At 39.8% G+C, this 27,005-nt stretch overlaps 1 protein-coding gene across 1 annotated transcript in view; it reads left to right on the top strand.

The window, feature by feature from the left end:
* WIPI2 (WD repeat domain, phosphoinositide interacting 2) overlaps positions 1 to 18,910 on the top strand; it is a 44,649-nt gene extending 25,739 nt beyond the window's left edge. The window contains exons 7-12 of the mRNA XM_040357090.1: positions 5,286 to 5,356; positions 6,811 to 6,918; positions 8,830 to 8,994; positions 11,879 to 11,986; positions 15,661 to 15,788; positions 17,974 to 18,910. Coding sequence (XP_040213024.1) covers positions 5,286 to 5,356; positions 6,811 to 6,918; positions 8,830 to 8,994; positions 11,879 to 11,986; positions 15,661 to 15,788; positions 17,974 to 18,086 — 693 coding nt within the window. The 3' untranslated portion in view covers positions 18,087 to 18,910. The remainder of the gene's footprint in view (positions 1 to 5,285; positions 5,357 to 6,810; positions 6,919 to 8,829; positions 8,995 to 11,878; positions 11,987 to 15,660; positions 15,789 to 17,973) is intronic.
* The last annotated feature ends 8,095 nt before the right edge of the window (positions 18,911 to 27,005 follow it).

The following is a 27,005-nucleotide window of genomic DNA, read 5'->3' as shown; positions in this document are numbered from 1 at the left end:
ATTCAAGCCCAGCTAAATTTTGCAAAAGCATGTGGGAAAATGTGTTGTGTTGTGGTCTGATGAAACCAAGGTTGAACTTTTTTGGCTAGAATTCCAAAAGACCAGTTTGGCGCAAAAACATCACTGCACATCACCAAAAGAACACCATACCCACAGTGAAGCATGGTGGTAGCAGCATCATGCTTTGGAGCTGTTTCTCTTCAGCTGGCCTTTCTTCAGCTGGTCAAGGTAAGAGGGAATTATGAACAGGTTCAAATACCAGTCAATATTGGCACAAAACCTTCAGGCTTCTGCTAGAAAGCTGAACATGAAGAGGAACTTCATCTTTCAGCATGATGACAACCCAAAGCATACATCCAAATCAACAAAGGAATGGCTTCACCAGAACAAGATTAAAGTTTTTGAATGGCCCAGCCAGAGCCCAGACTTGAATCCGATTTGAAAATCTGTGGGGTGATCTGAAGAGGGCTGTGCACAGCAGATGCCCTCGCAATTTGACAGATTTGGAGCTTTTTTGCAAAGAAGAGTGGGCAAATATTGCCTAGTCAAGATGTGCCATGCTGATAGATTCAAACCCAAAAAGACTGAGTGCTGTAATAAAATCAAAAGGTACTTCAACAAAGCATTAGTTTAAGGGTGTGCACACTTATGCAACCATATTCTTTATTTTAGTATATTTTTACTTCCCTTCACCTAAAAGATTTCAGTTTTGATGTTCAACTGAGCTGTACAGTTTACAGGTCACATGTAAAAGGTGGAAAAAGTTGTGAAATGATTTATCTTTTGGCGCATTTTTTTACAGAAACTTGACATTTTAACAGGGGTGTGTAGACCGTGTCACTGTGTGTGTATGAGATATGTATCAACTGTGTTTAATTACGAAAAGGCCAGTGCGTTTCTGGACTCCTGACGGACCCTTGCATCTTTCATCCAGTGATAGAAGGAAAAAAAAAGTTAAGTGGGGGTAGTGGCACTGCCTAACCGGGACACAATCACTACGAGGACCTGCAAAGGGTTAACCGTGCTGTGTCCTAAGCTTAAGTAATAATCCCTCACTATCCGTCTGAATAGATACCAGGGACCAAATGTGCACCTGTATAACTAAATACCGGGGTGCCTGAATGTCTATTCAGTATTATTCATAAAGCGTGAGATCTCTGGTCATACCTCCTTATGAGAATATGGTGAATAAATAGAATGAAAATAAAATAAATACAAGCTGCTGACTAGTGCCTCAAGTGGTTGAAACAATATATAAGTTATGGTCATATATATGTGCACATGTATCAAGTAAGTATATAAAGCAAAGATATATCAAAAAATGTCTATAAAAAAACAGGAAATGTGTAAACAAAGTAAAAAATATGTAAAAGTCCAATCACAGGTGTATATAAAGTCTCATAAATGACACTTTTGGGATTCCTTTCGTCAATATCCAAAAGCCAGTGAAAAAGTCTCACAATGCTCTTGAAGTGTTAGCGGTGCTCCCCCACATGGGTCCCCACTCACCAGATCAATCGCCCCTCCAGGGGTATAGTGCGCATAGGATAAAACTCCTGGATCTCCACTCCAAGTCCCTGTAGCTATTGTGTCCCGGTTAGGCAGTGCCACTACCCCCGCTTACTTTTTTTTTTCTATCACAGGTTCCCCTTTGGGGAATTTAATAGCGGGGGGGGCTGCAGCCTTTTTCATACAAACATCTAAAGCGCAGGACACATACATTTTTTATATATCTTTTATCCAGTGCTGCACTGAAGTTTATAGATTCTGAGTCAGGGGGAAAGCAAAATAATTGTCAAAGGATCTGCAGGAAAAGGTAGTTGAACTGTATAAAACAGGAAAGGGATATAAAGATATCCAAGGAATTGAGAATGACAATCAGCAGTGTTCAAACTCTAATCAAGAAGTCAGGTAAACTAACTAAAATTTCAGCCACAACTGCCAGGAAAATAGTTTGGGATGCAAAGAAAAACCCACAAATAACTTCAGATGAAATAAGACTCTCTGAAAACATATGGTGTGGCGGTTTCAAGATGCACAATAAGAAGGCACTTGAAGAAAGATGGGCTGCACCGGTCCAGTCACCAGAAGAAAGCCATTACTACAAATGCCACAAAGTATACAATACGCCAAACAGCACAGAGACAAGACTCAAATCTTCTGGCACAAAGTCATTTGGAGTGATGAGACCAAAATTTAGCTTTTTGATCAAAACCATAAACGCTACATTTGGAAAGGAGTCAACAAGGCCTATGATGAAAGTTACAGGAGGTGGATCGCTGATGTTTTGGGGATGTGTGAGCTACAAAAGGCGCAGGAAATTTGGTCAAAATTGTTGGCAAGATGAATGCAGTATGTTATCAAAAAATACTGGAGGAACATTTGCATTCATCAGCCAGGAAGTTGCACATGGGACCTACTTGGACATTCCAACATGACAATGATCCAAAACACATGGCCAAGTTGACTTGTTGGCTACAGCAGAATAAAGTGAAGGTTCTGGAGTGGCCATCTCAGTCCCCTGACCTCAATATCATTGAGCCACTCTGGGGAGATCTCAAACGTGCAGTTCATGCAAGACGGCCAAATAATTTACAGGAACTGGAGGCTTTTTGCCAAGAGGAATGGGCAGCTTTACCATCTGAGAAGATAAAGAACCTCATCCACAAATACCACATAGACTTCAATTGGGTAACTGAAAATGGAATGTGACCCGACGCAAACCTATATAAACAGTGGCATGCTTCCATCCCTAAATGTTATATGAACAGGTAAGGAAGAAAATTGGGACTTTAGATGAAGCATATCATTGTGAAAAATAGGTATAGATAACTATGAAATAAATTGATCTAATTCATTTTGATTAAATGCAGTTTACCCCTAAGGGTGGTCCATGATATAGGAGAGCAAAGAAATTAATTAAATGGCATAATATAATAATTTAAATTAAATCGTACAAGATTTACATATAAACAATAATGGACATAATTAGTACAATCGATACAGGTAAACGTATGGGAAGAAGTAATCCAGAAATCACATTATCAAAGCAAATAGAGTATTAGTCTTATTGAAATTCATGAATAAAAAAGACCTGAGCTAAACATCATGCGTTGACAAACAACGTGTTTTATGGCTTCTACCAATCATGAGAGAGAGAGAGAGAGAGACTGACTCTCTATCAGTACATAGGGAACCTTATCAAAAAGCGGGGATAGCAAAGGTGACTGTGTGATGGAAATACTTTCAGAACAACCTGTAAGTTGAGCCCAGGTCCAGCAGCAGGTTTGCCAGGTGATCTGGAAAAGGATATCTCACCCGGGGTTGAGGCAGGGTAACCACCGTCCCCCCACAAGATGTCGGGGAATGGACCAGGGAATCCATGTGCCAGAACAAACAGCCCCACCACCTATCTGACACATGGTGTATGTGTACATTGTAAATCAAAATCTATAAAGAAAGAGTAGGAAGCAATGAATACCAAGGTTAAGGGGGCTGTGTACCTGTCAATGGAGTGAATAGGCGTAAGGGGTGTGTGTGTGTGTGGGGGGGAAAAAAGTTAGTAAACTAAGTAGTAAGTAATGGGTAAAGTAGAATATCAGTTAAAAATCCATACCCACACAGGTATATGCTAGATATATTGTAAAATTAATATCTGTGTGACCAATGTTGAAGATGCCCTTACCGGATAAAGGTAATAAAAAAACTTGGTCATGTGTATACATAAACCTATATATATATATATATATATATATATATATATATATATATATATATATATATAGTGTGTGAAGGGGAAATGAAATGGGTCCACGAAGGGTAATAAGGTGTGTATGAAGGCAGTATATAAGTGTATGTGTGGGGAGTTGATGGGTGATGTTGCCAAGCCCAAAGTGGTGTGGAGATAATTAACACATAAAACGTGATTATAGTGTATGAGAGGTGTAGATTACCTATGAGTGGCTCTGTAATAATGATAAAGCACAAAGTGGTCCTTGGCTTGTCAGGAGAATGAACTGCCGGTCTGACCCTGCTGATATAGCCACGGTCCTGGGCGGGTCCCTGCCTACGTCATGTACTGATGTCTGAACAATCTGGTGAGATGGGAGAGGCTCCCACCTAGGGTACGTGGTACTGTTTTTACTGTGACGTGTGATGGAAAAACAAACATGCTCACGGCGTCTAATGGCACCGCTCGCGGAGCTAGCTTGGGCATGACGCCGATGCATTTTGTATATTGATTGTGTATTGATTTTACTAATTATGTCCATTGACTGTTTGCATTAAATTTTAATATTATGTACATCTTGTACGATTAAATGTATATTCTTATATTATACTATTTAATTTCTTTGCTCTCCTATATAATGGACCACCCTTTAGGGGTAAACTGCATTTGATCAAAATTAATTAGATCAATTTATTTCATGGTTCTCTATACTTATTATTCACAATGACGTGCTTCATCTAAAGTCCCAATTTTCTTCCTCACATAGACTTTAAGCTGTCATTGATGTAAAAGGGGCAATGCACGGTATTAAGAACTGGGCTATGTAAACCTTTGATCAGGGTCATTTGGGTAGTTTCTGTCATTTAAAAAGAGTAAACAGAGTTGATTGATAATGAATGGCTTCAGCCAAACACTAACCATGAGTGAAAGAAAAGTTTTTGTGTTATTCATATTCTCTGAAAAATGGCCATTAAATCATAAATTCTACCAGGGTATGTAAACTTATGAGCACAGCTGTGTGTGTGTATCTCTATTGCTATAATTTCTATCATCTCTATCTCTCTGCAAAAGTTAACATGCATTGTTTTGATAAAGGGTTGGTTGAGAGAGATTTACACTTTGTTCTGGTAACCAGGATTGGAATCCAAAATTCTCATTTGTCATTGCAATGGGGATAAAGGGTGGCTCTTCCAGAGGGGACACTTGTTGTAGTGCCATCTGTCTAAAGCTAATTGTGCAGACACTGCAGCCCCATTCATTTGAAAAGTTAATGGCACCCCCACATTTTCTTTAAAGCACCGTGTTTTGTGTGCAGCTGCATGGAGGTACAGGAATGCCTGCAATTTACATTGATACTAGCACCAATATGAGCCTAGCCTAGGGGAATTTCCTCACTTTTAGAGACATGCTAGTGGTGTGGTGGCCAAGGGGGATTGCAGCAGCAGTCTTGTCAAAATTTGAGAATGGTTGCAGAGCATGGTGTAGCTCTGGAGCATAGCAATACGTTTGACTTAATAGTGGTGCTAACACTGAGAATTTTTTTATTTTTCTGTAGGGCACAGTGATCCGTGTTTTTTCCATTCCAGAAGGTCAAAAACTATTTGAATTCCGGAGAGGAGTCAAAAGGTGACAGAAATATTGTATATTAATTTTCTATGACATACTGGTGGTATAAGGCCCCTTTCACACTGGGGCAGTATGTGCGGTGGCGGTATAGCGACGCAATTCCAATCGGCATTGCAGCGGTTTTCGGCCGCTGGCGGTGCGGTATTGACCCCCGCTAGCGACCAAAAAAGGGTCAATATCGCCAGCAATGCGCCTCTGCAGAGGCGCATTGCCGGCGGTATTACCACGGTGGCCCTCAGGCTTTCACATTGAGAATGCTGGGCCAGGAGTATTTCAGGCGTTATTTATGAGCATGCCTGAAATACGCCTCAGTATGAAAGGGGCCTAAAAGGTTTAGTATTGGTGTTTTTTTCTAAGAGAAATGGCTGCAGGTGCGGTGGATGATGAAAGAATGGAGGGTGTAGGTACGTTAACAGAAAGGGCAGATATATAGTATTTATTGGCGTATAACACTCACTTTTTTACCCAGAAAATAGAGGGTAAACTGTGCCTGCGTGTTATACGCAGGGGGCTGTGTAAAAAAATGTTTTCATGAAACTTTCCTCTTAAAGTTAGGGTGCGTGTTATACGCCGATAAATACAGTAAAAATAAATATAAATGTATGTATATATGTGTGTGTGTATGTATATGTGTGTGTGTGTGTGTGTGTGTGTGTGTGTATGTGTGTGTATGTGTATATATATATTTATATATATATATATATATATATATATATAATGTTATGTGTGTGTGTGTGTGTGTGTATATATGTGTGTGTGTGTGTGTGTGTGTGTGTGTGTATATATATATATATATATATATATATATATATATATATATATATATATATATATATATATATATATATATATATATATATATATATATATATATAAAAATTTGCCCATAGTCTGGCCAGATTATGGACAATAAGCTATTTACATATTTCTGCTTCTAATGCAAAAATTTTCCTCAATGATTACAAAAGACTCTAGGACAAGGTTTCAGTCAGTTTATAAAGCCTCTTTCACACTGGCAGAGTGAAGTGGAATGAGGCGGCTCAGACTAGCAAGCTAGGGGTATTCAGCATGTCATGGTCTGCAGGCCTTATGCTTGCCTGTTGCACCCAAACATGGGTATGGTGGTAGTGCCACAGAATTTTTTGCTTAAAATTCCCCTTACGATGAAAAATGGTGCCACCAGGGAGTGGCATTATCACCTCCTGAACATCTGTAAACCAACAAACTTTGTTTAAAAAGTGATCCACCGAGGATTGCTGTTCAGAGCCTACTGTGTCTATGAAAGAAGCCAAGCAGCTTGGACACACCTGCTGGTTTTTACAAGTTTCTGTTCCATAAAAATTTTGGAAAATGTAATTCTTCACAATGCTTATAGAGATGAATTAGCTTTGTTTTTAGAGTGCTTTTACAGCTTGTTCTTACTTTTTTATTTTTTTTTATTTGTTGAATTATAGGTGTGTGACAATATTTTCCCTAGCTTTCAGCATGGATGGCATCTTTCTGTCCGCCTCAAGTAACACAGAAACTGTGCATATTTTCAAGTTGGAGACTGTGAAAGAAAAGTAGGTATTCATTTTACCTGTTCATTTTATCCCCTCCCGCTGCCTATAATAACGATCAAGCGGCGGAACTGAATGATGCCTGTAGCTGCAGGCATCATTCAGATATCACCGCACAAAGTCGAGGACGTCAAGTGGTTAAAGTTGGAATCTCTCCAGAGCCTGGACCAGCTGAGTGGTGTCAGCTGAATACGGATCACAGGAGTATAGAGCAAAGTACTTTTCTGTGATCCATTAACTTTAACAAAAAAGTATTTACTGTAATGGTGGTATTGATGTGCATTCGTTTACCTCACCTCTGATCTACCCATGTACATTTTATGTTAAGGGACACTCTGATGGGCATATTTTATTTTAAGAGCAACACTGATGGGCACATTTTGAATTAAGGGGCACTCTGATGGGCACAATAAAATGGGTCCATCAATGTGCCCCTTAACAAAATATGCCCATCAGTGTGCACATTAAAAATGTGTCCATCGGCGTGCCCCTTAAATTAAAATGCGTCCATCAGCGTGCCCCTTAAAATTGCGCCCATCAGCGTGCCCCTTAAAATTGCGCCCATCAGCGTGCCCCTTAAAATTGCGCCCATCAGCGTGCCCCTTAAAATTGCGCCCATCAGCGTGCCCCTTAAAATTGCGCCCATCAGCGTGCCCCTTAAAATTGCGCCCATCAGCGTGCCCCTTAAAATTGCGCCCATCAGCGTGCCCCTTAAAATTGCGCCCATCAGCGTGCCCCTTAAAATTGCGCCCATCAGCGTGCCCCTTAAAATTGCGCCCATCAGCGTGCCCCTTAAAATTGCGCCCATCAGCGTGCCCCTTAAAATTGCGCCCATCAGCGTGCCCCTTAAAATTGCGCCCATCAGCGTGCCCCTTAAAATTGTGCCCCTTAAAATTGTGCCCATCAGCGTGCCCCTTAAAATTGTGCCCATCAGCGTGCCCCTTAAAATTGTGCCCATCAGCGTGCCCCTTAAAATTGTGCCCATCAGCGTGCCCCTTAAAATTGTGCCCATCAGCGTGCCCCTTAAAATTGTGCCCATCAGCGTGCCCCTTAAAATTGTGCCCATCAGCGTGCCCCTTAAAATTGTGCCCATCAGCGTGCCCCTTAAAATAAAATTGTGCCCATCAGCGTGCCCCTTAAAATAAAATGTGTGCATTAGAGTGCCCCTTAAAATTGTGCCCATCAGCGTGCCCCTTAAAATAAAATGTGTGCATTAGAGTGCCCCTTAACATAAAAAAATATGCCCAGCAATGTGCACAATATAAATATGCCCATTAGTGATCACTAGCTAACATGTGGCCCACATACCTTGAATGAGGGCACAACTGAAGGGGCGGAAGCTGCAAGATAAGCGACAGGACTCTGGAACCGCGAGTAGCAGGGGGCGGGGCACGCACGTGACGTCACAGCCCTTTTTGCACGGAGAGTCAGGACCAGGTGTCACTCGTCAGAACACCGAGAGCAGCAGGGGGCGGGACACGCACGTGACCTCACGCCCCTACTCGCGGCCATGCAAGCTTTTCAACTCCGAGACCTGCGGTGAGGAGCAGGGGGCGGGCGCACTCACACACACAGCATCACTGGTTGCTGGGAAAACCCGCGGTCCCAGCAAAAAAACGGTTGCGGACATTTATGATTATGCTGGCGGTCCGGGCAGAAGCGTCACTCGGTCCGGTCTCGGGCCGCCATTTAGTGACGGTCGATATACGCTGTACACTCCTTCTGACCCACTGGCACAGATCTGCTTCTGTGCTTGTGGTAATCAATATGAAACAGGAACTGAGGGGGAGTATTTTGGCAGAATCACTCGCTGTACTATAAAACATTAGAGGCTAGAAGTGGGGAAAAAATGTTTACAAATATGTGTGTGCGTGTGTAGATACATATATAATTGTGTGTGTTTTTTTTCTCTAGGCCTGTCGAGGAGCCAACCACCTGGACGGGTTATTTTGGAAAAGTTATAATGGCTTCCACCAGTTACTTGCCCTCTCAAGTAACTGAAATGTTTAACCAAGGAAGAGCTTTTGCAACTGTTCGTTTGCCTTTTTGTGGTCACAAAAACATCTGTGCATTAGCAATGTAATTTCAGATTTTTTTTTTTTTCCCCCCATTACCTCTGTGAAAAACTATTTTGTAAATAGGGGTTTAATGCCCAACTTCAGGCTTTAAAAATAAGTTCTCAATTGCTGCAAAAATAAAAACAAAATGCAGCATTCACTGCAATCCCAACCTCTCCAGGATGGATTCTCGCTTCATCTGGTAGCTGCTGTCCTCACTTCCAGACTTGCTCAACCCAGAAGTCGGCACAGACCGGCATGACTTCCCCACCTGTAATCCTATGGGCTACAGAAAGTATTGTCCTTAATTAGCCGGCAGCGAATACATGTCATTGCTGTGTGGCGTGCTTGTTTCTGTACTCTACCCACAGGCTGCCCCTGGATTAAACAGGTGGAGGGTGGAAGTCATGTGAGCATTTTTTGAAGATTCTCATACAAGTAGAGGGTAAGCTTGTAAAAACATTTGGTGTAGGAAGGTGGAAGTGTTAGGTTCTTATATTTAAATGTAATGCCACGTACACACGATAGTTTTTCGGGTTGTAAAAAACAACGTTTTTTTAAAATGTAATTTAAAACAATCGTGTGTGGGCTTCAGAGCATTTTTCGGGTTCTGAAAAACGAACAAAAAAAAAAATATTCGAACATGCTCTATTTTTTCACAACGTTTTAAACGATGTCGTTTTTCGGGTTGTAAAAAATGGTCGTGTGTGGGCTAAAACGACATGAAAAATCCACGCATGCTCAGAAGCAAGTTATGAGACGGGAGCGCTCGTTCTGGTAAAACTACTGTTCGAAATGGAGAAAGCACATTCATCACGCTGTAACAGACAGAAAAGCACAAATCGTCTTTTACTAACACGGAATCAACTAAAGCAACCCCAACGGTGGCGCCATCCGAATGGAACTTCCCCTTTATAGTGCCGTTGTACGTCACTGCGCTTTGCTAGAGCATTTTTTTTTTTTAACGATCATGTGTGGGCAACGTCGTTTTAATGATGAAGTTGAAAAAAACTTTATTTTTTCTAGAGCCTGAAAAACTTCGTTTTTTTACAACCCAAAAAATGATCATGTGTACACGGCATAAGGCTTTAACCCAAAAATTGAACTTCCAGTTTAAGAGAAGGTGATCCCCTGACATGCCACATTTGGCATGTCATTTTTGGGGGGGGGGGGGGCAGAAACCGTATTTTTGGAGGATTCCAGCTCCCGCTTCCTCCCGGGGCTCCGCGGCGCCGGAAGCAAGTTCACTTTTCTCTCCCTTCCCTCTCGACAATCATCTGGGACATGTCACAGGTCCCAGATGATTGCTCAGCCAGTCACGTTGCGTACTGCGGATAGCACATGCGCAGCTGTGAAGCCGCAGCCGGGCGCCCAGAGTGACGATGCTGGCGTCACGGAGAGGAGTGGGGCTTCGTTCCCCTGCATCGCTGGATCCTGGGACAGGTAAGTGTCCGATTTTATTAAAAGTCAGCAGCTGCAGTATTTGTAGCTGACTTTGAATTTTTTGAAATAGGGACTCTGCTTCAAGGAATTTTATGAATTGCAATCTGTAATGGCCATTGGGACGTGTTTTTTCTGTCTAGTACAGAACCCTTTAGATACAGAGAAAATATACTGTATAGATTTCCTGTCCCTTTTTGCCTTTTAAAACCTAAATGAAGCCAAAATGTTTTTTTAGTTTTGAAATGAGCAGGTAAAGTTTAAAACTTCAGACAGGTTTATGTTGCCATCTCTTCTTATAGAGGTGAATTTCTTCATTTCCCGTTATAGGTAATCTCTTTTCTTAGGGAGTTGTGATGATACATTTTAGTAGAGTGAAAGGATTTAGACTTGGGACTTTGTTTTTTTTTTATTTTTTTATTTCTCCAGTTGCCTTTCTGTAGGCGACAATTATGACCTCATTCTTTTTTCTTTTTTTTTTTTTTTCCTAGTCACGAGCAGGGGTGAGCTCAGACATGTGTTTGAATCCACCTGTTCTGTCCTGCCAGGAAGCTGTCCCTGCACACCTCCAGTCATAAGTGGCCAGACATTCCCTGACCTCCAGTTATGACTGGCAGCATGCACTGACAACTTCCTGGCATGATTTCTCTGGTGGGTTTCGTATTGGGATCACACGATCAGGAAGTAAGGGGAAATCTTTCAAATTTGATTTATTTAATTTTAAATCCTCTTCTTTCTAATTCTTGTTTAATTTGAAAAAATATCTGCAGTTAGGCTTTGAAATTTCTTTCCGCATTATTATTATTAGACTGCAGAAAAATTAATATAGCAGTAGTAAGGAAATCTGTTGTAGAGGTTTCCTCATATTTTTCTCAAGACACCTGCCTGTAGTGACTGCCGAGTATTCATCCTTTTCTATTAAAGGTTGCAGCTGTTGCCATTTTAATTTTAGAGAAGAAAACTGATCATTTAAACTTTTTAAATGGAGCAAGTTTCCCAACATTAATTTTTCATTATTTTCTGTGCTCAAGGATATCTGTTTAGATCTACCTTTCTAAGCATCTGGTAGTCTTGCAGCTGTGATTTTACACCAAGTAAGGCATTTCAGTGGCCCTTTAGATCTGCAAGCTTTTCCTAGCACAAAACTGGCTGGTAGAACTCGCGTGAGATGACCCCAGCTAAGTTGCTTAGACCCTAAAGGCACAGGGAGTGCAGCTTTTCTATTCTGTGTTTGTATTTGATATGTATGCTTTCTTGCACTACATTAAAGGCAGTGCTGTACAGAAATAATTTTATGGCTTGTGACTTTCAAATAATCAGGTGGTAAAAGCTGTGAAACATTTAGTTTTTATCCAAACCCCCCGAAGTTTTGCCTGTGGGGCCATGGGAGATGTGCAATAATCTTTATTGTAATGACACTGATTTATTTAGATTTTGTTAACATATAATAAAATGTTCACATTTAGGATTCAAAAGATTCCTCGTTTACTTGTTGGTGCAGCAGATGGGTACCTTTACATTTATAACCTGGACCCACAGGAGGGCGGCGAGTGCACGCTAATGAAACAACACAGGTAGGGAAAAAAGTCTTTCAAAATAAAATACTACAAAGCTGTGAACACTTAATTGTTGCTATTAACTTCTTTCAGCTAGCAATTTGTAATTAACAATTTCCACCATATTATTTCTTGCTGCGTTAATGATTATCCCCCTTTCCAGAGTGAGGCCGGGTTCACACTGGTCTGACAAATGCTCCAACATTGGGAGCTCATGTCGCGTGACGTGTGAAAATCAATGTTTCCCTATGAGAGCTGTCTTAACTGGTCCGACACATGTCGGTTCCGACTTTGAAAATGCTCCCTGTACTACTTTGGTCTGACTTTGATCCTACTTCAGCCCATTGAATATCATTGATGTCGGATCAAAGTAGGAGCCTTGTCCTTACCATCCGACTTTTGACATCCGACATTGTGATTACAGCAGCAGTAAAAGGAATTTATCTCACTCTGGGATTGTTTTGATTGGTCAAAGAACAAGTCAGACTATCACAAAGTCGGATCAAAGTAGTATCCTGTTCATGAAAGTTGGATGAATGTAGGATCAGTGTAGGACCAATGTCGCAGAGCAAAGTAGGATGAAAGTCATACTACTGTCGTGTAGTATAGTGTGAACCCAGCCTAAATCGATAATGACTTGAGCAGCTGGTGGATCCCAATTCCAGCTGCATTTAACAGCTGTGGTCTCTACTTGGTATCGGGAACCAGAATCGTAGCAATTCCTGAACACTGTTGGCTATGATGTAGCGTTCACATGCAGGCGGGATTTGACTAAATAAACCTTCACCCTGAAGATAACACTGCAGCCTGAACGTAGTAGTATTTTTTTACCTGTCGGATACAATTACAGTATTAAAAATGTTAATTAAAAAAAAAAATGGAAAACAATTTTTCCATTTTTGTGGGCATTTATCAACCTATAATAAAAATAAAAGCTAGCTTAGGCATATAACCATCTATAGTCTATGGTCAGAGAAAGGGTAAAGTAACTTGTAGTCTATTGTACACAGGCTACTTCTGAAATCAGGGCCTGGCCTGCCTCTTTTCTTTACTCAGATCAACTAATGAGAGTGGCTCAGAAGCAAAGGGAAGGTGAGTATAGGTAGAAAAAGTGGGCAGCATTTATTTGAATCTGTTGCTTTGCGCTATGTGATTGTGACCAGGATATGTGAAATCCAAGGAGAAATGGAGTTTGAACGTTTCAGTTAAAAGAAACTGGCAGTAAGGGTAAATGCATACTTCTATCGGTGATGGTGACACACAGCAACTGTGTAGCTCAGGAGGTCAATTTTGACTTGCTGCTTGCTTGTTCTGGGTCTGTATTAATATTATGCAGATCTGTATTCTGATTACAGAGTCTTCTGATCTGCATACTTTGTTCCAAAAATTATTAAAGCTGGATACTGTCAGCAATGAGCCTTTTCTAAAAGGTGTCCAGCATGAAAGCCCATGGTGTTCTCTGTGCAGGTTTTATGTAGCAAAAGTAAACAAATCCTCTCAGCCAAGATATCCATAAGCATTATCTGACTGCTGTATACCGCCAATCTAAACGGGTACCTACAGCTTCTGCCAGGGCTGTTGGATAAGCTTCAACCAATGATAGGAATATGTTCTGTGCTGTAATTGGAGAGCACAGTTTAAGACATTACCTGGATGACCCTTCATTTAAAGTGGTACAAAAGCTGGGAGCTGATATAACCCACAAAGGATGTGTTTGACTCTATAATACAAAAGGTGCATTTGTGACGGCAGGCTTCCGTTTTTTGAGCACACGGGGGCTGGTGGAGGACTAATCCGGTGGCGGATGTCTTATGCAGTAAATAATTGAAATAAGATTTTATGGTGATGGACACTTGGAATATGGACACCTTTTAGAACGTCTGGGAATTTGTCATTTTGTTACCTTGGTCACTGATATTTAGTGATATTTTCTTTCACAGAATGAAATTGGTTAGTGTCATATATTTTAATTAATTTTACCTGCCTTTTAATATTGATGATCTTAATTTAAAAAAAAAATTTTTTATTATATGATACATTTCACAGTGGGGGGGATACATTAATACAGTGTATCCAGATTGAATGTTTTTATTGAACTAAGCTTATGTTCACATATTTTTTTGTTTCAGCATTGAAGATTTGAGGCTAGGAGCGCTGCACTATTCTAATTATTTTGTTACGTAGGAAAGGACACTTGTTGTAAAAATTGTGTAAAGGAAAGGGATCTAGAAGGCAAGAAATTGGGACAGGACAAGAAATGGTTTACATTCTAATACTTTGCCATAGGTTTATTTAAACAAGATTGAGGATTGTTGTCACAGGTGACAAAACAATACCCTCTTCTATTTATTTATGGTCTTGGCTTAAACACGGCAGGCATCACGAGCCTACCATGGCATGAGTTGACTGTTTTTGTGATTATTATTGGCATTATTTTTGCCATGTGCTTGTCTGTGATACTTTTCAGACCTCTTATTAGTCACTGGGTAGCGACATTTGTGGCTTTGGAAAATCTACTGCTGTCGTAAGGATATGTGTTGGGCGAAGCAGTAAATTCCAAATTTACAGGTAATAGAAATGTTTATAGTCTGTGCAATGTAACGCTTTTATCTTATTTTAGCTTAACGTATATGTAAACCCTGACTGTGAACCTTTTCTCATGTGCTCTCCTTTATGGCTCGTACACATTGGGATTACCAGATGAATGATCGTTCATTGTTTGTTGCATGCTAGTCTCGTATTGAAGATGCAGAGGTTACTAAAGTTACAAAAATTCTCGTACAACAGAATACAACTTGGGACATATTGTAATGTAATCTTTTATTTCCGGGCATGTGTGGTCTTGATCTTCTGTTTGTTTTTTATCTTACAAATACTGTACTGATTACATGAAAATCATACGCTCTGGTATCGTATGAGAAAAATGTTCGTGCTTGTCCCTTCGAATATTGGAACTGTCGTTATCGGCTCTTGAAAGCTTTGTATTAACGATCAGATTATCGTACGACTGATCCGAAAGCGATTTTTGTCATCTGAATTTCTGAACGTGTGTACTAGACATTCATCTTTTAACAAAATGCTTTCAATGATGTATTTATATTTAAATGCAGAAATTACCTGATGATCCTAAAGGTTATACACTGCTGACCTGTGCACTACACGCAATCTTATTGTTACCTCTGTGGACTACAGCACTCTTTTTTTTTCCTTATATTCTGGAGAAGAGATTCTGTAGCTCTAGCACACTTCTATTCTTCTTACATGTTTCTTCATACATACAGTAGGGTAAGTGGGCATTGGCTCCATAGGGCAGGTGGTGTGATACTGGCAGGATCACTAGGTGGGGGGGATGCTTGAAAGAAACAAGAGTGCGACCACCACATCTAAGGACTGATAAGCTACAGTATATTACATTTTTGTTCTCGGATTTAGATTTAGTTATTATTATTCTATTGTAGGTTCAATCTTTTTTTGTTTTGTTTTTTGTTATGTGATGTGAAAGAACCTACTATTAAAAGGTTATACAGAGAAGTGGATTTCTCCTTTTTTTTTTTTTTTTTTTTATGTGTAAACTATTTTAACAGAAAAGATAACTTTTGTACTATCCTTGGAAAGCGCTATATTAGACAATTTATTTGCACCTCATCCTTTTAGTAAGAAGTGATTGTTAATTATGTTTGCATTTTGCTCAGGTTGGATGGCAGTATGGAGCCCGGCAACGAAATTCTAGAGTCGGCATCACATGAAAGACCATTAGTATCCAAGAACTACAGTGGTGCAGCAACAAAAGATACATATTCTACATCACCAACAAATCATGGTAAGACATGATTTTACACCACTGTTGTAAAAGCCGCAATTTTGTATATTGGTCATTTTACTATTTTAGTCATATTAAACTAAAAAACAAATGTAATATATTGCATACAAGTTCTTAGATGTGGTTAGCATTAGCTTCCTTCCTTTTTTTTTTTTTTTTTTTATAACCTGATCATTTAGCCAGTAAGGAGATTTATCAACTTTAACAGACCAAACTGTCCAGCAAAAGTGTCAGTTAGAAGGCTGAGATACCATTTTTATACTGACAGGGATGCTTACAATGGTCAGCTTTTATTTATGAAAAACCTTAAGGCTCAGGTCACACTAATGCGACGTAATATCTGACTGAGAGACCCCCAAGTCGGATGACCTGTGAAATGTAATGTTTCCCTATGAGTGCTGTCTTAACTGATACTACACAAGTCTGACTTTAGAAAAGGTTTCTGCACTACTTTAGTCCGACTTTGATGCGACTTCAATGCCACAAAGTGTAAAAAGTCATATTAAAGTCGGACTCCAAAGTTTTACTGAAAGTTGTGTGACGTTGGAACCAAGCCTTATCCCAAAAGATTAAAATAAAAGTAACTTCCTAAAAAAATTATTAGACATTTGGCATTTTTGGCTATAGACTGCAGAGACCTGCTGTCTAAAGGTGCCTCTGTTGCTCCAGTGTGTTACTTGCCTGGATCATCAGGTGGGGGAAAAGATAAATATATATAATGAAACCACAATTTTTGATTGCGTTTTAACCACTTCAATACCGGGCACTTTTGCCCCTTCCTTGCTAGGACAATTTTCAGCTTTCAACGCTGTTGCACTTTGACAATTGCGCGGTCCTGCAACACTGTGCCCAAACAACATTTTTGTCATTTTCTTCCCACAAACAGAGCTTTCTTTTGGTGCTATTTGATCACCTCTGCGGTTTTTATTTTTTGCTAAACAAACTAAAAAAATAAAAATTTTTGGAAAAAAGGTTTTCTTTGTTTCTGTTCTAAAATGTTGTTTTCTCCCTTACTGATGAGGCGGGCAATAAGGTAGCGCCGATGGGACACTGATATGCAGCACTGATGGGCAGCACTGTTGAGGTACTGACAGTTACTGATTGGCACTGTGGGCACTGACTGGCAGCTGATGGGCATGGATTTGAATGAATTAAAAAAAAAAAAAATTGTGCCAAAAAGATTACAACTTCAAAAACTTTGCCATACCTGTTGCTAAATACTTTCCAAAAATGGGTAATTTGGGGGGGGTATTTGTACTGTCTATGGTAAGCTTTCACACAAACAAAATATACACAGATTTGGGTTATTTTAGGCAAGTAAATGGTGCAGAATATATTTTGACCTAAATTTATGAAAGTGTTTATTTGCAAAATTTATAACCGAAACTAAAACTTTTTTCCTTTTTATAGCAAAAAGTAAACAACCCTGTGGTGATTAAATGGCACTAAAAGCAAACCATAGCTGCCTCTAAAATGTTACAAATTTTTAAGTATGACCGTGCTGAAGAATGGCCCAGACTGGCAGGTGGTGAAAGTATACGGACTTGAGATGGTTAAAATTGGCATGAACTGTATAGTTTATCCTTTTTGCTGTTTGACTTCATTACAAATTTGCGCAACATCCTGTACTTGTTTGTACAAGCCCCGGAAGATTTGGCTCCTCAATTACCAGGCCATTTTTTTGCGATTCGGCACTGCGTCGCTTTAACTGACAATTGCGTGGTAATGCTAACTATGTAACTATTACTATGTAACTAGGGGCCGATCAAGAGGTTAACTGTGTTCCCTAGGTGTGTTCCAACTGTGGGGGGTGGGACTAACTAGGAGGGGAGAAAAATCGGTGTTCATACTTAGTATGAACACACGTTCAGTCTCCTCACACCTGAGAGAACCAGAATCTGTGGGTTTACACCCACAGATCCCGGTTCTTGCTCTGTCACGAGCGATCGCGGGTGCCCAATGGTCATTGCACCCGCCGGGCACTCACATTGGCTCCGAGCCACGGGCGTGTGCCCCCTAAAGGTGAAGGTAACATCGTTTCACCCAGGGGAGCCAACCTGCTGCAGTAAAACTGTGGCGGCTGGTCGGGAAGTGGTTAAGCCGTTTCATCACATGGTAAGCTGAGAAAAAGGCACTGTCTGCATATGATTACCTGAAACGTAATCAATTCTGTTTCTCCATACAGCCTTTTCTGATGAACTTGGAGCTGTGGGTGGGACAAGCCTGGAAGATGACACCCATGCTCTTCGGCTAGATGAAGACAGTGAGACCCCCCCCATGGTTTTGAGAACCGAGTGAATATTTGTGCTAGCAGTTTCCCATTGTAGATACAAAACAAGACGACCAATCCATGGGAATCTCTTGTGTTTTTGCTGCTATGGACATCTGTAAGAGTCAGGGAAGTATCGGATGCAGTTTTGAAGTCTTCAGAATATATTTGGGTTCTTTTTAACAGTGCAAGTAATACAGATATTTTCACTTAAGTTTCAGTCCAATTTTAGCTGTTGTCTGATTGCCAAATTAGGATACACTCTGTTGCTTAGCATGTTGCTGTTTGCCAACTGAGTCTAGACAAATAGAAACTGCTACACTAATCCTTTGAATACTTTTAAAACTTGTATGTGTGTAAAATATATTGTGTGTATATATGTATGATTTTTTTTTTCTTGGCTAAAGTAAAAAAAAAAAAGGCTAATTAGCTGTGAATATATAATAGTTGCTTCATCCATTATTCATCCATTATTCTGCTGTTATTTCTGATCGAAACAACAACTTGTATAGTCATCTGTGAAGCCATCATTTGACCAAAGCAGTGCTGTATAGTAAGGCTATATGCCTAACAAAATTCATGTCCTCAGATCTTTATAATGTGTTTTTCTGCCTACAGGATACCTTCTTCAGTTATGTTTGCGATATTTATAGATTTATGTTCATTAAGATTTTTTTTTAATTAATTTTCTTTTTCCAAGGTCCTTTTTGCCTTACCCGTGTCATTAAAAGTAGGGAACCAAAGGAAACTGAAGTTTGCCAGTGCAAATATTTGCTGAAATATTTTTGCTCAGATCAGGATGTGGTGCAGCTTCAAGTGTAATGTGAAATAAATACACTCATTAACACATTAAGTTCACAAATGGAAATCAATCATTCTGTATAAATCTGCCAAACGAAATATTTTGTTTGCTCATGACATTCCAGTGCACATTTTATTAAGTAAGCTAGCTAGCTTGTGTATATCAAAATCAAAATAAATGCTACATTTTTGGTATGCTGTTGCTTGTAACTGTGATGATCAGGTGACTCGCACCTACAATTTCGGGAATACTACATGTCTTTGAAAGCACACAACCTTCTTTTTTTTTTTTTCTTTTTTTTTTTACACATCTCTAAGGGACTAAATTTGTTGTCACAGTTATCAGGGCTTAAATTCCTGGGTCAACACCTGCTGTGACTGTGGCTTGTATAAATGGGTGTTCTTTTCCTGCATTTGAAGCATGTTTGAAACACACTTCAAAGGAAGGTTAGCTAATTCCCATTAATTGTATTGGAGTTGTGTGGATGACAGCTTAGAGGCTGTATTGACCTGCTTTGCACCCCTCAACTTGTTTTTGGATGCAGCAGGGCCTATTGAAATGCATTTGGGTTGCAGACAAAGAAGGTCTAATACATCTATCCATGGATTTATTATTTTATGTTTTATTTATTTTATTGTCAAATGCTGAATTTTGCATTTTAAGTATAACCTTTTTCTTTTTTGTATAGTAGTTTTCCTGTTTACCATTATCATTGAAAGTAAAAGAAAATCCCAATTTAGTTTTCCCTAGAAAAGTAATAGAGGGAAATCTTCCAATGGTGACACTAGTTTCGGTGAACTGGGGAGGTCCCCAAGGAATTCCCTGCAAATTAAGGGATTTCCTCTCACTGCCTGTTTTGCTATGGGACAGGAACTGATGGGAAATCTCTGCAAAGGGACTAAAACAAGTGTTGCCTATAGTCCTGCTTGAAAGCACTATGTTAAAGGTATGACATGAACGTCCATCTACACAAGCCCTTACCAGGGGTTCCCAATTTTCTTGTTAGATTTTTTTAAATACATGTTATATTATATTGAGAATGTAGCATGCAAAACTCCCAGCTGGACGAGAATTATGAAGAGATCTCGGTGTTTGCGTAGCCAAGACATGTAAGAAGCAGAGAGCTGACACTCAATGCCAGGCTCTACTTCTTGACTAAAAGTTTATGCGCTGGACTGACCCTTTTTTATAATTTGATTTTCTTAATTGTTTACTAGGGACACAGCATCAGAGGAATTCTGGCACACTTTGTTTTGCTGCCTGTTACAACAGAATTGGACATTGGCACCAAAAAAACATTTGAACAGGCATTATTAACCCTTACCACTTCTATGATATGCTTCAGTTTTGGGAAGTGTTCTTGAAATATGGATTTATTTATTTATTTTTCCTCCAAAGAAAAGGCTATTGCTGTTTTCTTTCATTTTTATCAAGACCTTTTCTCCAAGTTTTTTTGTTCACTGCAGAGCCAAGAGAGCTCACTTTGAAGATTTCCAGATTGGCTGCTTGCGGCACTACCTTGTCGGACATATCTGGAACCCTCCATCAAGATGCAGGGCCAGGCTATGATGTCATTCTAGGGCACTCAACTCTGCTGTTGCTGCTTTCAAGGCACTTGGTGACCTATATTGGCCACAAAGTGCTTTAAAGGTCTAGGGCTGTACTACACCCACTGGAGTAAGCCTGTTAATGAAGACCCCTTTTTGAGTATGCCTACTGGAAGGGCAAAGGCTGTCTGAAAAATGATTGCCAGTTTGAGGACTTGTGTGCTTTACAAAGTGCCTGTGAATGTGCTATCTGGTAAATCCCATGTGGGAGGGCAGTACTGTGACACCATGTGTGTTGCAAGCTCAGTTACTAAGGGGTAGGAATCTTTACGAATCTAATATTCCTATGCTACCTAAAGGTAGGAAATTCACATTCTAATTTTCTCAAAGGTTGGCTGTGAGTACTATCAAAAGCCAGATCGTGGCTCTAGCAATTCTATTTCAAAGCCTGCTTGCCTTTTATTAGTTGGTAAAAGCCTCCAATGGGGGTTGGTTAACATAGGTCCATCTGTATGTCCACCTTTGACTGTTTGGGACCTCAGCCTTGTTCTATCTGTTCTTCAGAAGCTGTCCTTTGAATTTATCAGAGCTATCCCTGTGTCTGTCCTCACTCACAAGCTGGCTATTTCTCTTTGGTAGCTAACAGACAAACAGCAAAGGGTGCGATCGAAGTGTAGTAAAACATATGTTTATTGCATAAAAAAACAATTGGCAACTCTCATGCATCAGAAGAACAATTGCCTGCCTGTCAACAGTATCTCAATCTGGTGGTCTGCTGCTCGTATCACAGATGTAGGGAATCCAGTTTACCATGTGCAGCTTGCAGCAGATCCTACCTCCTTTTCTTTGCCATCATCTTGGTGAGAAGAATTTTTGTGTTGAAAGCCTCTTTTTTGGTGCTTTATTGAGACATGGTTATCTTGAGTTCTAGGGTATCCTTTCTCCCTCAGCTGGTGTTTTCCTTCCACCTTAACCAGGACATTGTATTTCTGTGACTCTGTCCTGATCCAGTACATTCCAAGGAGATTTCCCTCCATTGTTGAATGTCATACAGGCTATTGGGGTTTACCACTCCACCATGTCCTTCTTTTATTCCTTTTTTAATATTGACTTGACTGACCACCACTTTTTCTCCCCACATTGTATACCCTTTTCTTGACAAGGCCCATTCTACTAGATCATTAAGTGGCTCTTGGGCTTTTCAGCATTTATTTCCCAGATTTTCAAGGCTGCCGCCTGAACTTCCATTCAAACATTCTAAAGTTTTATCAGGTGGATGTTCAGGCCTCCCAATACCAGCTTCAGGCTCCAGATCCATCAGGCAGCACTTTGAGCCGCAATACGTTTTGCCCAGTTTGTGGGCATATTGGTGTGTTTTTTGCTGTGTTGCCCACTGCTCAGTTGCACTACTATGGGATAAACCAGTGTCTCATAATTCCTTCTGACCCTGCGTGTCTCAATGAACAATTTAAGAATATAGGATTTTTGACTTGACGTGAAACACTTTTTCTTCTTCTTTGGAGTTCAGTAACGAACACAGGTCCCAGCCCTCTGTCTCGTGTTCACTCTTATTACTGCTTTTGCATAAAACTGATGCATGAAGGCATTGGAAGTGTTTATACTGCCTGTGCAACAATTATTTTTTTTCTTGCCGGTGTCCAATTCTTCAGTAGGTGGCAGTATAATCAAGTGTCCCAATAATACTTCTGTCCTTTAAGCAAGAAAAGGATATTACAGGAAGTTAAAATCCTGTTTTAACTGCTGTATGTTTTCATTTATTTTTTTGCCTAAACTTGAATTATTACCAGTCTGTCTGTTCCACATTACAAAAGCCTTTCTTATTTCCTCTTTGATCCAAAGCCTTTAGGTTTACATGTCAGGCATACACAACTCCTTCAGAAGTCTCTTTGCAAATTAATCGGTGTCTATATAGTATAATGTATTCACACTTGGACGTTTTCATGCGTTATTGTTATGGAACAACGTTTTTTTTGTTTTCTTTTATATAAAGTATATTTCTTTTGATCAGTCTAAAAATGTAATTGTGTTCTATGACACTAAACCTAAAAACTTCCAAGAGGCTGAACAATTTACATAGTTACTGTCTACACAAATCTAATCTTTTTCAGTCCTGAGAAAGCATTTCATATAGAAATGGTTCCTGAGAAAGGGGGAACACATGATGAGTGGTTGGAGCCTGCTGTTCTTCCCAGAGGTGTTGTGAAATACCAGCATAATGGAATGCACATTTTGGGTAAACTGGAATAATTTTTCTTATTGGCTCAGTTTCAGTGTTTTCTTGGTTTACAGTTATATGTATATAAAATATCTTGCATATTCAGATGTAGTTTTAAGCATCATTGTTGAGATTTTTTCCCTTCACATACATAGATAACTATAAATGAAAAATATATTGTATACAAAACCTCAATGTGTGACTTAAACCGATATTGCCTAAATACTTCATAATGTATTCTACTGACAAATCCGGTCCATATTATTACCTACTTAATTTACTTAAATGGAAAAGTTGAAAGTGCATATAAAATACACAAAACTCTATTATGAGAGCACAATCAAAACCATTAAAGGATAAGTTCACCTTTTTGTTTGTGGGGTTTTTCTTTTTTTTGTTGCATTAATGTCCTTATTTTGCAAAAATAAAACTGCTTTCCATTTATTCTACACACTTCACTGTCTTCAAGGATGTTTCCTAAATGTATCCATTCTGAAAGCCAGCAATGTCGATGGCCGTAGGCTAGCTAGCTTTCTGGGAAGCCTGTTGATTTCAATAGGTTGCATGTTTTTTGCAGTATTTGCCACTTTGTTTTTCCAATGGCCAAATGTGCCTTTGCTTCTGTGTGCAGTCAACAATTAATGGCATTGAAAGTGCAACTAGGTAATTTTAAGTGTATAAAGGTGGCCATTCACTGAACAATATGATTTTACAATCTCCTTTTTAGATTGACCAATCTTTCCAATCAGGCAGGCCCTTGTACTACATAGTTTATGGTATCTCCAAAAGAGATTGTGCAGTGTATGTTAAGCTTTACAGAAGCCAGGGCACACTTCTTTCTGCTCCACATAGGCTTTTATCGCCTCTCATTTCCTGCACACTTCAAAATGCCAAAATGACCAATCTATGCAAGATTAAAGTTAAGGTAGGAAAAAAAATGACCCCTGTGTATTTAGTGGGCAGGGTGATCACTGATTGCTTGCCTTTAAAAAAACATGCACCTGGAGGTAGGTGGGTAGATGATACAGGGTGTATGCTAATGAGGTCAGCGCCTTCCTGTGTCATGATGTATAGTCTGCCCAGGAAGGCAGAAGTAATGGATACATATGGTAAACATCCATGAAGACAGTGGAGTAAGTGTCTGTAAAATTAATGGAAAGCTTGATATTTTTTGCAAAAGTAGTACATTAATGCTATATTAGTACACAGGGGAGCTGAAATTTAGGAATAAAAAAAAACTAAGGGGAATTTTGCCTTTAAAGAGCATGAAAGGCTTCACATGTAATCACCGCTAATCAAACATAATTTACCATTTTCTGCATTGTTCTATTTTTAAAAGGCTTCCTAGTAACTTTTCTTGGAGAAAGGTCTGCCCGTCATGTGACTTTTTTGCTTTGGGTTTTTTCCCCTCAACATTGCAGCTCCTATGTATGTCCCCTGCTGCCTTGGCTATGTAATTTCTGGAAGTGACACAGCTAGCCTACGGCCATCGACATTGCTGGCTTTCAGAAGTGATATACAAGGGGATACATGTTGCTGATGGGGGTGGTGCTGGGCAAGACAGGAGCAGGTTTACTAAAAACTCTGCTCGATGTCTTACGCAGAGACCGACCATGGTTTCAGGAAGTGCCTGTGAACTGCCAAATTCAGCTCAACAGGCAAACCATTGTCGGTATAGACAATACTGTGGATTTTCTAGCTCAGGACTAGACTTTGTAAACTAGACGATCAGCAAGTCTCCAAAATCAATAATATCAAAGGTAACGTTATTTAACTGCTTGCCGACTGCACTATAGCCAAATGACGGCTACAGTGCGGCTCGATAATTCTGGGAGGGCATACATTGACGTCCTCCCAGAATTGCACACACACCAGAGTATCCGAGGACCTGCCGGATCACGGTAAACGGCCGTTTACCACGTGATTGTTCTGTCAAGTGACGAAACGGTCACATGTAAACGAACCGGCGTTGTTTCCGGTTTCTCTCTCCCCTCTCCGTACAGTGTGAGGGGAGAGATCAGATGCAGCAGCGCTGTGGGCTGGATGTGTAGTGCCCATAGTGCTGCTCAGTGACAAATCCAGCACTCATCCATCCATCCCTCTGTATTGGCCATCCACGCTCATCCATCTCGCCATTCATACTCATCCATTCCTCTGTCAGACTTATCCACCCATCCATACTCTGCAATACTCATCCATCCTGTCCACCCTCAGCCGTATCCAGTCATGATCAGCCATACTCGGCTATACCCAGCCGTACTTGGCTTCTGTATGTGGCCAGGCTGTGGAAAAGTCTCCCACATGTGGTATTGCCATACTCAGGAGGAGTAGGAGAATCTATGACAACTTTCCACTTTCCACATTTTCCAAAAATGTGTAGAAAAAAATTACATGCTCAAAAGACTCATTATGCCTCATAGATTATACGTTGGGGTTTTCTTTCCAAAATGGGGTAATTTTTAGGACTTTTTCATTGTCCTGGTGCTCTAGGGCCTTCATAAGTGTAAGAGGTAGTCAGGAAATTAGATATTTAATTGTATGTAATTTATGCTCCAGAACACCTGAAGGTGCTCCCTGCATGTTGGGCCTCTATGTGGCCATGCTGTGTAAAAGTCTCACACATGGGGTATCGCCATACTCGGGAGGAATAGCAGTATGTGTTTTGGGGTGTAATTTGTGGTATGCATTGCTGTGTGTGAGAAATAACCTGCTAACATGACAATTTTGTGAAAAAACAAATCTTGATTTTGCAAAGAATTGTGGGAAAAATTACAACTTCAAAAAACTCACCATGCCCCTTTCTTAAATACATTGGAATGTCTACTTTCCAAAAAGGGGTCATTTGGTGGGTATTTGTACTTTCCTGGCATGTTAGGGTCTCAAGAAATGTCAGTACTTCAGATGTGATCAATTATCAGAGATTGGCACTTTAGCTTGTGGACTACACCAATTTGGGTTATTTTTACCAAATATATGTAGCAGTATAAATTTTGGTTAAAATTTATGAAGAAAAATTACTAATTTGCAAAATTTTATAACAAACAAAGAAAACAATTTTTTTTTTTTTTTTTACAGAATTTTCAGTCTTTTTTCTTTTAGGGCCAGTTCACACCAGACGCAGTTTCATTAAGTTCCGTGTGCTTTTTTTCTGCACAAAATGCATGCACAGTGTTTTCCATGTATTCCTATGGCTCTAGTTCACACCATGCAGTCAGTTTCTGCACCGGAAACTGACTGCATAGTGTGAACTAGAGCCATTGGAATACATGGAAAACACTGTGCATGCATTTTTAGTGCAGAAAAATGCACACGGAACATGCGTCTGGTGTGAAAAACCCAGCGGTGATTAAATACCACCAAATGAAATCTTTATTTGTGGGGAAAGAATGACTAAAATTTCATATGGGTACAGTGTTGCATGACTGACTAATTGTCATTTAAAATGTGAGAGCACCGAAAGCTGAAAATTGGTCTGGTTAGGAAGGGGGTTTAAGTGCCCAGTTGTCAAGTGGTTAACATGGTAATCATGGGCACATTATCAACTTTGAGTGGAATTGCACTTTAAGAAAATAGTTCCACTTATTACACAGATCTGGCTATTAGAATGTATTGTATCTTTTAAATCCAATAGTGTCTTCACGATGAGTCCCACCACAACTACTCAAATTGTTAATTCTTATTGCAAGTCTGTCTGGACCTCTTTGCTGTTCTTAACCACTTCAGCCCCGGACCATTTCGCTGGTCAAACACCAGGCTACTTTTTGCGATTCGGCACTGCATCGCTTTAACTGACAATTGCGCGGTTGTGCGACGTGGCTCCCGAACAAAATTGACGTCCTTTTTTTTTCTCTCCACAAATGGAGCTTTTTTTTTTGTGGTATTTGATCACCTCTGCGGTTTTTATTTTTTGCACTATAAACAAAAATAGTGCGACAATTTTGAGAAAAATTCAATATATTTTTACTTTTTGCTATAATAAATATCCCCCAAAAATATATAAAACTTACTTTTTCCTCAGTTTAGGCCGATATGTATTCTTCTACATATTTTTGGTAAAAAAAAAAAAACGCAATAAGCGTTTGATTGGTTTGCGCAAAAGTTATAGCGTCTACAAAATAGGGGATATTTTTATGGCATTTTTTTTTTATTTATTTTTTTACTAGTAATGGCGGCGATCAGCGATTTTTGACGTGACTGTGACATTATGGCGGATTCATTGGACACTTTTGATAATATTTTGGGACCATTTGTCATTTTTACAGCGATCAGTGCTATAAAAATGCACCGATTACTGTAAAAATGACCTGGTCAGTGAAGGGGTTAACCAGTAGGTGGCGCTGTAGGGGTTAAGTGTGACCTGGTG

Source organism: Rana temporaria, chromosome 6, assembly GCF_905171775.1.
Source record: "Rana temporaria chromosome 6, aRanTem1.1, whole genome shotgun sequence".
NCBI lineage: Eukaryota > Metazoa > Chordata > Amphibia > Anura > Ranidae > Rana > Rana temporaria.
The sequence above is the reverse complement of the archived record's forward strand: the minus strand, read 5'-3'. Positions and strand labels throughout refer to the sequence as shown.